Source organism: Alosa sapidissima, chromosome 5 (genome assembly GCF_018492685.1).
Source record: "Alosa sapidissima isolate fAloSap1 chromosome 5, fAloSap1.pri, whole genome shotgun sequence".
Classification (NCBI taxonomy): Eukaryota; Metazoa; Chordata; class Actinopteri; order Clupeiformes; family Clupeidae; genus Alosa; species Alosa sapidissima.
Window position 1 is genome coordinate 38,537,714 of NC_055961.1, and position 15,210 is coordinate 38,552,923.

General features: G+C 39.0%; 1 protein-coding gene across 1 annotated transcript in view; it reads right to left on the reverse strand.

Moving 5' to 3' along the window:
- ubr1 (ubiquitin protein ligase E3 component n-recognin 1) overlaps positions 1-15,210 on the reverse strand; it is a 124,674-nt gene that overhangs the window by 19,653 nt on the left and 89,811 nt on the right. Inside the window, exons 31-40 of the mRNA XM_042091275.1 lie at positions 13,808-13,901; positions 11,928-12,080; positions 11,337-11,437; positions 10,762-10,858; positions 9,263-9,411; positions 8,858-8,913; positions 8,674-8,770; positions 6,483-6,550; positions 1,940-2,087; positions 1,624-1,711 (exon numbers count right to left, since the gene is read on the reverse strand). Coding sequence (XP_041947209.1) covers positions 1,624-1,711; positions 1,940-2,087; positions 6,483-6,550; positions 8,674-8,770; positions 8,858-8,913; positions 9,263-9,411; positions 10,762-10,858; positions 11,337-11,437; positions 11,928-12,080; positions 13,808-13,901 — 1,051 coding nt within the window. The remainder of the gene's footprint in view (positions 1-1,623; positions 1,712-1,939; positions 2,088-6,482; positions 6,551-8,673; positions 8,771-8,857; positions 8,914-9,262; positions 9,412-10,761; positions 10,859-11,336; positions 11,438-11,927; positions 12,081-13,807; positions 13,902-15,210) is intronic.

A 15,210-nucleotide genomic window follows, 5' to 3' on the forward strand; every position in this document is an offset into this window, starting at 1 on the left:
CAGATGTAATTGTTTATTGTACAGAAAAATAAAAATGACACGTCAAGCAGTCAATTGACTACATTGCAGTCAAGAAGTAGGGCAAATTAATTTACGAAACCAAAACGTGGGTCATAGTTGTCTAAGCCTCTATTGCGTAGCCTGTTAAAAACGTCGCCAGATAGTATTAAATCGGCAACAACATTGTTTTCTGCAGAAGCCTACCCAAGGCTACAGATTAATTCTGAACAGTTATTTCTCTACTGGCTCAATTATCACACCACTGTTTTGATTTGCGTAGTTGCGTTAACCCCAACCCTGACAATAATGTAGACAGCAAATTTCGATTTTCGTGTAGTCAAGCCTTAAGCCATACCCAAGTAGCCTAAATCGAGGTAATGTTTAATTATGCATGATTTATTTTGTTATTGAATTCGTAGGCTGGGATTACTCTCGGCAACAATTATGACAGTGGCTGAAAGTGGTACTAAAGCTTCACGCAGCTTCACGCCACGTAATGCGCGAATGAAGTGGTCATTTGAAAGCGATGCCCACTGTATGTTTTTTTTTTTGTCAGGTAGTCGGTTGAGTCAGTCAGTCAGAGATAGCAGCACTAAGGTGCGACCCACAAGAGTTAGAGGATCCGCTGGTCTCTTTAAGATCGCAAGTTTGAGAACTTCAGTTACAGTTACAGGCGAGCGAGAGAGTGGTGGATAAGATGAAATTGTGTGTCGGCGTTGTTCAGCAGTTGTTGGGTATGTGAGTGGAAATATAACATGCTACACATATTCAAAGCCAACACCCAGATGATAGGCTACCAATCACTGAAACGAGAAAAAAAAAAAACTTCCCCTGCGCTTCACAAGCCTTTGGATACACATACAAATAGGGCCAAAACCTATGGCTTAAATTAAACGATTTCGTAATGACAGAAAGCTATGTAAATCGCTTGGTAATTACCTTTATGTTGGGGTAACTTCTCACATGAGGAGCTGGTAGTGTTAAGTGCATGGACAGAAAGTGTCAACGCTAACCATAAACAAACCATGCTACGGTGAGTTAACGTCAAAGGGCAAAGTCACGTGACTTCTAGTTGTAGTCTGTTTATGAAATGAAAGGAGCAATTTCGTTTTTTAAAAGAGGGCAAAATTTTATCACAGTTAGTAGGCTAGATTATTACTGTACACACACTGAAATATATTGAGGCAAATTGTAGACTCTTCCATATACAACTAAACACAGATGTTGAAGGTCTTGCTTAAGTGGATTTTTAAAAATTATTATTCTATTCTATCTAATTTGCACTTTCAGAAATAAGAGATGCTGTAGGCCTATTTTCAGTTTTATAGCTGACTGTCTTATTTTGTTTACAAGTTACACGAGTCTGGGTACTTATTGTACTGTTTAGCCTACATCTTACACACTTCAGGCTGTTGCAGATAGCTCAGGGAAGAGACTGTATGACACTAGGTGGTACAGCCTGATACATGCACAATAATAAAAAAAATGTATTCTGCATTTTTGTTTTGCTTTTCCCTCCATTGTACCGAACTCGTGAATTGTAGGATAGCACATTCAGTTTGATGTGGTGAAACCAACAACAAGAAGAACTAACTACCAAGAAGTGACATTCTTTGTACTTACCCTACAGTGTATTTGGCCAATGTTGAGTACACAGCGGCTGCTGATTCAGCCTCCTCTTCCTTATCTCCCTCCATCCCAACAGAAGGATCTTGTCACAATTGCAAATAATACAACATGACTGACAAAACTAGACAAAACCTATGGTTATGCATATAACGTAGGTTTTCTGAAGGACAACGCGAGACAGTAACCAATCTGAACCAGTTTCTAATCACCCGTCTTAGGGAAATGTTGTGAGTGAACTGGACTGAAAGAGAACAGGCAGTCTGGGTGTTTGTAAGACAGTGTATGTATATGTGTCTATTAAATGGATTACCTTGTGATGACAACATAATTTGCAAGACATGGGCCATGATGACCAGGTGCAGCAGATGTAAGTGGTTATAGGCAGTGCTTATGGATGAAGGTTGCAGATCAACTGTCTCTTCCTGATACAAAGAAGGGATTGATAGAACCAGACCCACCTGACAGAGAGAGACCAAGATAGAGAAAAAGAGAGAATAAGACAGCAATGAAGTTACTGAAACCAGAGTGAGGACTATGCTGTATCCTTGCAGTTATACGTAGGCTAAATTAAGTGTTTTTATGAAATTTCCATTTAAATAATCGAGCAGCTCTCAGTACAGCTAATTGGGGCAGGGTTGTATTTGAAACAGGAAATAATGTTTTTGGTAAGGTGAATCCGTCTATCCATAAGAAGGAGTACAGGGGTGTCGCTAGAAGGTGAAAACATTCAGGGCTTAATCCACTGAGTCTAAACAGTTCTCATAATTCCCATTTTAGATAGATAGATACTTTTATTGATCCCCAAGGGGAAATTCAAGTGCTCTTGCAGCTCCCTTTTGATAGATTAATCCACTGACTCTACACATAGCCTCATTTGTGTCACATTGATTGCATAATATTGACAAAAAGCATAAATTAACTTATCAGAAGCAGTCATCATTACATTGACAATGAAAGGATGTAATGACAGTGTTTCCCATACATTGACTTATTTGTGGCGGCCCACCACAATATCAACCTTGACCACCACACAATGACTTTCCAGGTTGTACTAAATTGTGCTTAAATCTGGTTAGCATCATAACCACGCTGTGCTAATTTGTTAAAAACTGTTGCATTGAAGCTAATTCTGCAAACCAACCACCACAAATGGAATTCAGTTATCTGGGAAACACTGAATGACTATTAATTGCTATCTTGACATTTCTGTTTGCTATTAAACAAAACTATATAGGCTAGCCACCTAGCAGAGTGGAATATGTTCTAATTAGCAAAGATGCATATCATATGGTTTATGTTATGCTTAGCTTAAGGAGAATTCAGTTCTACAAAGGCAAAGTAACTATATGCCAGCACTATTTGGCCATGCTTTAAACTATAGGCTAGTGAGTGCAGGGCAGGTTGATAACCAACCTGAACTTGTAAATTACGAGAACAGCATAACTCAGCCACCTCCTTATCCTCGTTGCCTTGATTTCCTTATAAAACTTACCTACCTATACCTACCTACAACTACTAAATAGGAAACACAAACAATGACATGCCCAGCCCTGGAACTGGCTCTTTCTGTCTCTTTTCTTTCTTGTGTGCGCTCTAAGTAGCCTACATTCCAAATTATGTTTTATGGTAAGTAACGTTGAAGTAAGATCTGCTGCATGAAGAAGAGTGAGAGGACACCTGTATCTTGCTTGCATGTTTGATAAATAGGTCCAGGTTTTAATGCGCGATCGGAAAAAAAGGTTTTAATGCGCGATGTTATGTGTTACTTGCTCTTTTTTTTAATAAAAAGGGTTGCGAGAGATCCAGGGCTAACAAAAATACATCCAGGGCTATATAGCCCCAAATGCCCATACTTAACGTATGCAAAAATTCTAACAAACCGATTTCCTAAATGTGATGTACATATTATGATTATTACTAGATTGTTCATGTTACCATATAAAAGCCATTTACACACTGATATCACAAATTTGAGTTGTAGCTATACTACTGCTACTACTAAAAGTTTGAGAACCCCTGATCTAGACCAATATAATTTTTATAAAGCTTGTCATTGTAGCTTGTCATGAAGCCAAAGACTGTTTAGAACACCAAGATTAAGCATTTCAGGCAATGGGATGAAATGGCACTTAGTTCTGATCTCCCAAACAGGCATGTCCTTAGTGTTCTTAAGCAATAAGAGAAGATAAATATAATTTTGTGTGATGTTCTATTGTCATTGCTTGATATGATGCCAATGAAGCACTCTTTCAGACTCAGACACGTATATTTCAAATGTTATCTTGGCTATCTCTAACTCTTTAGCTAGCTAGCAACCAGACAGCAGTACGCATTGTGGTGAAATTGCGAGAGAGCGCTCTCAAACGCACAAAGTTCTGTGCACTTTCAGACAGAGATCAGTGTTTGCACTATGCCTGAAACACACGTGCATACCTAAATCCTCAAATTATGGCCAGGATTCTATTTATATCCGGACCTCAGATACAGACAAATAAAGGCCAGTAATAATTGCCTACATTGTTTCGATTTAACTCATAAAAGAGCTCTTCTTAATATTTTATATTGTTGGTTGGTTTAATATTGTTGCCAATGAAAAGTCATTGTCCTACATGTCTCCAACACGTAGCTCTCAAGCTACCAGTCGCTTGCCGTCCCCTTCTGAGCTTGCCAGAGGCTAAAGCAATAACCTACATTTAAACACAATTATTGCTGCCAGGCATCAGCCTACGAATTTTATAAAAAAGTAAATCATGCATAATTAAAAAAAATAACTCAATTTAGCCTATCGTAGACCTCTTTGGCTATACGGAATAAGGTTTCCATTACAGCACAGCACACGTTCCATGAATGAATGAATGAATGCGGATGCCTTATCTCGCAATAAGCGAATGGAAATCCCGACACTCTTTCAACTACATAAAACTTAATAGTGACCCATCAAATACCCCACAAATTTCAGTGGTCATCAGTCCCGATATTTAGCAATATAATTTAACAGTCCAAATGTAAATTAAATCCCAAATCGAACATCTTCTGCTTTTGATAGCCTACCAGTATGCCGCTCCAAACAAAGTCTGGAAGCCTGCCCCAAATAAAGGTGCTGTGCTTTGCGCAGGCCAAATAAAAGTCCCTAGCCATAATTTGAGGATTTACGATAGTCAGTCTCCTAAACATTCCTCACCCGTTATCCAGACATGCATGAAAACATTTGAAAACAAAACTCACTGCCATAATATTTGATCACTGTTTTGCTACAAATTATCTTTCACGTAATGAGTGCGCACTCTAGAAAGTGAAAGTAGGCCTATGCGCTCCGTGTCTGTAGCTGTCTCTTCACGTCCGCAATCGATTATAAGGTTCTTCAAATGGAGAACACATCCAGGTTCTCTTGCGTTATAGGCTGTCATGCTTCTGTTTGCAAAATTCCAGACGGTTCCTGATCGCTAAACTTATGTTTTCCTTTCCTGTTGATAGCGGTTGATGTAGAAGCACCTAGGCCTAGCATAGTTTGACTTAAGCGGTGACAAATCCTGCTGAGAGAGAGAGAGAGAGAGAAAGAGAGAGATAGATAAAGAGAGGCACCCACAAAGTGGTCCTGCACGCGTGTTTGTCTCTGCATGGGGCTATGTTCAATTGAAGTCAGAGTTGGTCCGTCCAGTCAATAGTCCCGCATTCAGGCCGCTCCATTATTAGATTAACGTTATCAGACAGCGCTGTAAAATGTGTGCAGGAATTTCTTGCATTATGATGGCTAGAATTGCGGGACTTAATAAATTATGCACAATACCTGCAATCCCGCGCTGAAATTTAGGCCCTGATTTTAAATGCGCATCTTTTTTTTCTCTCGCTCTCTCGGAGGTGGCCTGCCGAGCATTTGCTCTGCTGCCAGCTTGTGCCTATAGCATTTTTGTTCAGTGAATCTGTTGTAAATTGCTTTACAATTAGCACCGGGCCCTCGTTGGCAGCCTTTGGGCTTGCCTCAGCTTGCCACTATTGACTCCTTCGACTTCAATAACATTCCCGGTAGAATTCTCAATATTTTTGGCCTCTATGTGTCCAGTTACATAGTCTGTCTGTTCTTGGTCTTGAATTTTGTGAAATACATTTCTAAATGTCACCTGCTTGCTGCAGCTTCGGTCTGCACATCATTTTAAAACCGCATCTTTTTCTCTCTCATGAGCATTTAATCTGCTGCCGGCTTGTCTCTCCACATTGCCCATAATGCTTGACTGCATTGCATTCTCCACATTTTTAGCTAAATGTTCATATAGGGTACCACATCAGCATTTTTGTTCAGTGAATCTTTTGTAGCCTAAATTGCTTTACAATTACCTTCCGGCCCTCCCCTTGGCTGCCTTCACTCCTTCGTCTTCATTAACATTAATCTTTTTGGCCTCTATGTATTTTTAAGCGAGTTTAACTCGAGGGGAGGTGGAAAATGAGCGTAATTCCCCAAATAGTGGAATACCCCTAAATTCCCAGAGGAATGCAGATTAAAGGCCAGTTATTTCATGGATCCAGGATACTATGCATCCTGATTCCCTTGGCCTTTGGAATTAAAATAAACCCACATAATCACATACCCTTCACCATACCTAGAGATTGGCATGGTTTTATTTTAGCCTAATAGCTGGTTTGATTTGCATTGAGAGATGATCTTATGGAAAGTACCCCATGCCAATCTCCAGGTATGGTGAAGGGTATGTGATGATGTGGGGCTATTTTATAAACAAATTAATAGACACTGTACTACTTGCTCACACAGAAGTAATAAGTGAATTAACTAGCAACTGCATTTTTTTTTTTACAAAAAATGTTAGAGAAATTGCTACTGGAGCTATAAAGTAACTTACCAAAAGGTGGAAAAAATCCACTTCTAGAATAGATGGTGACTCCTCTACATTAGCAACAGGCACCAGGACTACAGGAGAACACCATGAATACAAGATCAACAGTTAGAATCAAAACAGTATCAAAAGAAGCAGAAACAGATGGGACTGCACGGCATGTTGTCACACTTTTCATTTTCACTCACAATGACAGCAAACAATAAATCCTAGTGACGAAATTCCAGCTGCGAATGAGAGAGCCTAATTCTAGTTCATAGACAAAATTTTTAACAATTTACTTTGGACATTTGTGCCTCCATTACTGGTCTAAGCTAACTTAATGTAAGAGGTCTAACTAAAGTGTTCTAATTTGAACACTAAACACTAAAAACAAATTCATCTAGAAATGCAATTCCAAGGAATTACAGTGCATGAAAATGCAGAATGCTGTATAAAATAATACATTGCAGGGCTCCAGACTAATATGTTGCATTGGTTGCACTGGTGTGCCTAAGTTATATTCAGGTGCACCAGCACAAAATTTAGGTGCACCCACATTTTTCATCGTGTTGCCTATAATGCCACAATTTCAAGGTCACATTTTCCTCGCTCTCCAAATACATTCATATGTATTATGATTTTAAACAAGAAAAAAGTGTAGGTAAATGTTTGTCTTTATTGGAAGCACAACTACATATATCTATCTATCTATCTATCTATCTATCTGTATTTATTTTTTAAGTGCTTCACTGTGCTGAAATTGAAAATTTCAAACTAAAACATTTTAAGCCAAATTAATCACTTAAAAATAAAAAGTGTTATAGAGGGTCCCCCCTTGCTCTCACATGCCATAGACTGTCACACATGTGTTTAATACTTCACTCAGTTCTGGAATAGTTCCTTCTTGTTTTAAACAGGCAAGGGTTACACCTTTGCTAAAGAAAAGTACACTTAATCCAACTGATGTGAAGAACTACAGACCTGTCTCCCTTCATTTCTTGACAGAGGTTTTGGAGAAAGTGGTCTTCAAGCAATAGAAGACCACTTTCTCCAAAACCTAGGATTTTGACTGGATCTGTTCCCAGCTATCTCAATTCAATGATCAAGATATACATCCCCAACCATCCACTGCAGTTTTCTGATGAGCGTTTGTTGTGTCAACCAGCCATAAACGCTAGGTCAAATTCAAGACTCTTTTCCTCAGTGGTTCCATGTTGGTGGAATGAGTTGCCCAGTGCTCTCCATTCCTGTGGTAGTTTTGGGTCTTTCAAGAGGGGTCTAAAGGCATATCTGTTCAGCATGCACTTAGATTATTAAATGTTTCTTTTGCGTTATTATGATCTGTATTTTATAGTATTTGATTAATTTCATTCTTTTGATTGAATTGATATTGTTGTTTATCATTGCTATTCCCCTTAATATAGTCTTACCGAACTTTAAAATGTTTACTCTTAAATTTAACTATTGTATTGTTGTTAATTGTATGTCGCTTTGGACAAAAGAGTATCCAAACCCCACAACCATAAATTAAGTCAAATGATAAGCACTAGGTGTGTCTTTTTATACTTTTTATTTTATTTTTTGATCTTCATATAAGATTAGCAACAGATGGTTTTACTTAATGCTCCTTTTAAATGTTTGTAAGGTTTATCTGTGTAAAGGGCTGTTCACACCAGGAATGATAACTATTACGATAACTACAACCATAATGATAAAAGCGACCACTGACCAAGCATAAGCAAAGTCACTCCTTGTGTTAATGAATGTGATGGCTAAAATTCGATGGGTTCTGATTCGCTGTTAGCTTTTTATCATTCTCAAATTCGCTCTGAAAGTGATGCCCAACGATATCGTTCTTCATGTCGTTTTTATCATAGTATGTTTGAACGTCATCGTTCATATTAATTGCTTTGCATGCACTGTAATACGTCAGAAGAAGCCACTGAATAACAATACAGTGAATTGCTTTGCATGCACTGTAATAATAAGAAGGAGGAGAAGAAAAAGCCCACGGATAACAGTAGTGCATTTGCATGCACCGTAAAAAGAAGTCCAGTGATAACAGTACAGTTCATGGTCATACACTGTAGACAATAAGAAGACTACAAATAACAGTACAATACATTTGCATGTGCTGTAATTAACTTTGACAGCCCTACCTAAGGGGGTTAAGGACTTTGAACACACATTTACGAACTGTTCAGCCATCACACACCTGTTAACATGTTGGTAAAATGCTTCTGGATAACAGCCTGGGAACTCCTTAGCCTCTGGGCTGCAGAAAACTGAACCAGAGCCTTCAAACCTGCCAGCTGAAGCACAGTAATCAAAATCAGGCATATACACACACAAAGAGGCTCATCTTTCTTTTTTAAAAAAAGACTATATCCTTGACATACTTGTCTGCCCTGTAAGGAGCCAAATAGGGCCTTTCCCTCCTCCACCAACATGTTTTCTGAAAGAGAGACAAAGACTCACATTACATTACATAAATACATAGTAGAGAAAAAATAAATTGAGACATCACAGAGGAAGTGGCAGAACACAAAATAATTCCAAGAAATTCTAATTGTGCCGGGCAGATGTATCAGTTGGCAAGTCCCGCCTCTCTTAGTTACTGTTGGTATGTCTGTCAAACATTGCACAGTCTTCAAGCTTTTGCCATTGGGAACAATTTGTAGAACACCAAAAATGCTGTGCTTTACCAGAGAAAATCATTGTGAAATCAGTGAAATAACTGTTCTAAAATTAAACCATATGGAGAAAAGTGAGGAGTGAAATGATTAGAAAACACGGTTTCATACCTGTTGCCTGGATGGTGTAGGCACAAGTGTTCCATGACATAACAGGTACGTGTGGACACTGCTCATTAGGTGGTACCTGCAGGCCTACCCGGTGAACAGTTGTGGCACACACCTGCACCATTTGCAGTATGCTGTCTGAGAACTTGCGCCTGGAAAAGATAAGCCAAGGTGACAAAGATAAATTGTAGAAAATCCATAGCTTTTCATATGAATCAGTATAGCAAGCAGGGCTGTCACTTTACGTTCGAAAATCGATTGGACCAAACAACACAAGTTTCGAAAACTAAAATAGGGAACCGATTTTAACCAAATATGTACACTATTAATTTGAAACGAATTAAACAAATAAAAAAGATAGATGTAATAAAATTCACAAACAAGAATATAAGAATATAAAAGAATTCCGAAGTGCAGTAAGCATTGCGAAAGCTAAAAAGAAAATTCCCACCAATTTTACGCAACGGAAACAGCTGTTTCAATCAGCTGCTGTGCTGCTCGTGTTTTGCCAAAAAATGGAGGACAACGCGATCAACCTGTGCGACATGAGAGACGAGTGATAGGCCCTAATAACTTGAGGAGTTCAATGTGGAAGTAGGCCTACCTCGGATTTTTGGATCAAACTATGGAGAGGAACAAAGCGGTTGAATGAAGGGAGTTTGCAAAAAATTAGCGTATTTTTCAAGTCAATAAACATTCTTACGAATGTCTTTGTCAGGGAACATTTGACTTTTCAAAACCATAGGCCTGGTAGTCGCTCAGACAAGGAGTTAGAAGATAAAGGCAATACCATTTGTGTCACCTAATGCAAGACAAAATGTTGCTTGCGTGGTTAATTAATAGGTGATTTGATGACGGTTTTCAGCGAATTGGAGTGGCTCAAAGAGATAATGCGCTGATCGGTCGGTCTGATTCATAGGTGTGCGTATTTATTGCTGGTTCGAATCCATTTTAATGCTATAAGTGTGCAAAATTATAGCCTTTATTTTACATGTATTTTGTACGAGTGGTTGTAGTGTAATGATCATGGGATAGATATGAAATGCGACTTCAAATCCGTCTAAAACAACTTGTTTGCGAATGTTTGACAACTCCTGCAGCTGTGGTGAGAAACACGAGCACGCACAAGGAAACCAGTAGGTGGGAAAAACCAGGAGGCACAACACCTGCAGCAGTACTGCAGGCACGAAACTTCACGCCAATAAATCATCAGAAATATTGCTGCCTTGCGTCTACAAGCGCCCTCTTTACGTTTGTCCTAATGCCTGTTAGTGTTGTTTGTGGATTGGCCTATATTTGGCGTTGAAAATGGAAACGTCTTTAGACATAAAAAATCGATTTTACAATCGATTCAATGAACACTTATGTCTCAAAAATCAAACAGGATTTTTTCACAAAAGTGACAGCCCTAATAGCAAGTACAACAAAGATTCATAAATTCCAATTATGAAACTTCAGTGACATATCACAGTAAAATTGAAAATTAGTATCAGAAAACTCACGGCTCCTGCACACCAAAGCTGAGAATGGAGCGAAACTCAGCTTGTTCTTCTCCAAATGTGCCCAATTCAGCCACAGTGGCACTCTCACTGCTTTCCTCTGTCACACAAAAGCACACAAAATATTGAGGGGGATTCTTTGTTATAACTGTGTGAAGTAATTTAATGTTATTGAATTGAATTGAATGGGGCAGCCGTGGCCTACTGGTTACGGCTTTGGGCTTGTAACCGAAGGGTTGCTGGTTCGATCCCCGACCAGTAGGCAAAATGTGGGCAGGGGAAGTGGTTGAGCACTGCTGTCCCATGCCCACATCCACGGCTGAATGCCCTTGAGCAAGGCACCTAACCCCTCACTGCTCCCCGAGCGCCGCTGTAGCAGGCAGCTCACTGCTCTGGGTTAGTGTGTGCTTCACCTCACTGTGTTCACTGTGTGCTGTGTGTGTTCATTAATTCACGGATTGGGATAAATGCAGAGACCAAATTTCCCTCATGGGATCAAAAGAGTATATATACTTATACTAATACTGTTACAATACAAGAGTGTCTGTGTTAAAGTGTGTTAGGTAGGAGTATGTTACCAGCTTCCTGTGCTGCATCATGGAGTCCTTTGATACGAGCAATGATTATCTGAATCCAGCGCTGAAGAGTAAGGAGCTGGCCAACTATCTCAGCACTCTCACTAAGAGAGAGACAGAGGGACAGAGATATTTAGAGTGAGAAGATAAAGATAGGAAGGAAGATGATGACAGAACAAGATGACTGGTGCTACAGCAATCCAACAGAGTAAAATGTTAAGGCATACTAGCAAGCATGCCTCAAAAAATGAGAGTGGAGTTTTACCAAAATATGAAAAGACTAAGGCAGCATTCACATTGAGACTATGAGACACTTTTTTTTACCTTCAATATGCTTAATCCGAATTCCAGAATATGAGAGTTAAAAAAGTGAAGTGAAAATTGGTTTCATGTTTGCTGTTGCTGACATGTTACACTTGATAACTAGCTAGATAGCTAGCTCCCTGACTTAGCTAAGACAGGCAGCTAAGCAATGACCCAATGTTGAAATAAATGCAACCTCAAAATGTAAACTATGTTTAATTTTGAGTGCCTTGTTCTCTGTGTGAATGCCACCAAAGAGATGAGAGAGGATAAGAGCCACAGCTGACGCACTAGTTGAGGGAGACAGGCTCCAGTGGAATGAGTGGGATCACCGTGTTGCATAGCGACTTGCAGAGGGGACAAAGATATTCCCCATTCTCCAGGTCAATAATCATCTCGGCATGTAGGCGATTCCGTGTGGTGTTCTGAACTGCTTCAAAATACCTTCCATAAAAAAAATGTTAAGTCAATTATGTTAAATTGGAGCTTATTCACCTCTTTCATACAATTGGATTACACAGGAATAAGATTGGAATAATATCACTACCTTTATCATTTTCATAGCTAATTACAACAGTAATAACAAGGGTACTGACAATGACATCAACAATATAATTATTATTAACCGGATTGACGCAAAGTGTGAAAAACACACCCTTTCTTCTCTGTTACATTGCTCTGGAACTGTTCATCGCAGCGAGATGAAACTGTGCGACAGAGCAGAAGTGGGGCTTTCCAACGAGGCTACGCACTTGTCTGTACGATCAAGTATGAAAATTAAAAAAATTGCATCATATTTAGTCTATACTTCTCTGCGTTCACCTGCGCACCCATTACTCTCGTTCGAATTACTCGCGAACCTGTGATCGCATAGATTTGGCAAGCATACCTCGATTTTTTCTTTTTTGGGGGGGATGGGGGCTAGACATTTTATTACATAACATTTCAATATTTTATATCCTGATATAAAAAGAAAGAATACCGAATTTCTGATATTCATGACAGCACAATTTATGCAGATTAGCCTATATCCTAGGTCTACTATTTCTATTACATCTCTACCTCATTAATTCAGCTGTCTGGTTGAAGCCTGGAAATACACAAACATTGGAAGTAAACAAAGTAGCATAGTTGGCTAGCTTATCATAGTCTACTGGATGGACTGTTCAGTTTCTCCATGTGTGTTTAAGTTTCAAGGTAACACTTGTTCCCCTTGGGACAGGCCCATTTGGGAAACATTAGTATTGAGATGATCAGTCAACTTGAATGCAAGAGTTTTAAACAAATGCGTGCAGCATGCTAATGTTGCTAACCGGATTTAATAGTAATTTAGCTAGTCGTCTTCTATGCGGCCTTGCTTTCACGATTGTGAATGTTTTACTTGGATAGTGCATGCCGAGTCCCGCTTGTCCACTGAGCGAGAGAGGGAGAGCGAGAGAGGGAAAGCGAGAGAGGGAGAGCGAGAGAGAGCGGGCAAGGAGAGGGGGTTTACTTCTTACTGTTTGGTAAAGTTACACGCATAGTCTACAATGTAAGCAACGAGAGGTATGAAATTATGATTTATGTTTATATTTTTGGACAACGTAGGCTACCGGTAAGTAAGGCAGGAGGTGTTGCTTATGCGGCCGGGTAAGCTGCAAAGCGCTGGATTAAACATTAGAAAGGGCCATCCAATCTTTGACACACTTAAGACAGTCCAAGAGTCAATATCTTGTCATTTCCATGTACTTTGAATGTCATAAAGCCATGGCTTTATCTATCTAAAATATATGCAAAATTGTGGATATTTAATGAGATAATGCCCAATTAAAAATCAAAAATTTGTAATTGTATACATACTTGTGTAAGAAATCAGCTGAGGAAGTTTCATGGTGATCTCTATTATCTTAAAATTGTACCCTATTCACCTATAGTGTCTTGCCTTAATATTATTAATTGCTGCTGTAAAATCTTAATTTCCTAAATAAAATACAATCTATCTATATCTGCACACATGATTGAACAATTGGAACAATGGTGGACATGTGGACAAGTGATACACTTTAATAGGAATTTAAGGAGATGATCAGTACTATTCCAATTATTGGTTGAATTCATTTAGAAGTAATCAAAGACACACTTACCCCATTTTCCACTATAACATGAAATCAAATAAGAGAGTTATGACTCACTTTTGCCAGCAAGTTGCATGCATAACATGGCCACAGCTGCCTGTGTGTGTCCCAACCACTAAACCAGGGGGCATGAGCAGGGGATAGTAGCCATCTGAGACACACAAAACAACACACACACAACTAAATCATTTTGAGAAAGTGATGTCATTTATAGTAGAAACACTCATGTTGCACATGTCTTCCCCTAAAGTTAAATCGTGTGATACTGAAAGACAGTTATCAACAATGTTTCCAACTTTGGACAATGTTTACCAACAATGTTTCCACTTCCAAAAGTGATTATGGAAAAAATAATCTAGTAAAAATTTGAAGTAACACAGAAACCCATACAAACATTTGAAAGGATCTAAGATCTAATCAAGGGGGTATTCCATCAACCTCGCTAATAAAGGCGGTGCTTAACAGAAATAGCCTGGCTTGAACTAGCGTAGACTTTCACTTGGGGCTGAAGCCGTTCCATTAACTCAAGTTAGCGGCATCTTGGCCTCGTTTGTTCAAGCGAGGTTTAGTTCAGCTTCATCTCTGTAGACCAAAACAGTAGATTGACGAAAAGGCGATATATGTCGTAAAATTAAGACAATACTAGACGATTCCTGTTCGATAGGCAAGCGCCATCTACAGGATTTTCATCGAAAGTCATCAGATTTAACATCGAGAGAAAAAAATAGATTGCCTACAGAAATTGGAGAATAATGAAAGCATACATTTAAAACAACAATGCTAATGGTTTGAAAACAATTGCGAGTTTAATTGGCTTCACTCTTGAACACATAGACTATAGTCTATGCTTGAACAAAACGAGTGAATGAATAAATGGTATGAACTCAAATACAACTTTGGCATATATTCAAAACTATCTATAGCCTACAATCGTTGACACATGAAGCAGTTTTAATTATTAGCTGCCTAGGCTACAGAATGATTATCCTTTGGCTTGCATCAGATATAATATAGCCCCACTGGCAAAGCTGTCACTGAACAGCCTACCAAATGTGCATGACCCTTTATCAGCAGTAGACATATATGTCTTTCATCAAAGATTATAATTAAAAATGCCATTATCAAGGTGATAAACAATGTAGCCTGCAAACACGCAAAAATGGAATTCCTTTCCTATGCCGTTTCACTGCACGTTACACCACCACCGAACGTAAGTGACGCAGAGTAGCACAATTTCTAGAACCACACGCATGTGAAGTTAAAACATTTTTAATCGTATAATCTTCATACATTCTTTGGAGCTAGTGAATGTGTAAATCCATGCTTGGTGCACTGTCGGAAAAAAACATTTCTATAGGCCTACTTCTATTTTTGAAGTTGGCTACAGGTGACGAGAGCACAGGTTGAAGGAACCATCTTTTTGGACTCCTTTTCCGACAGATTGGGTTTTTTTGCAACAC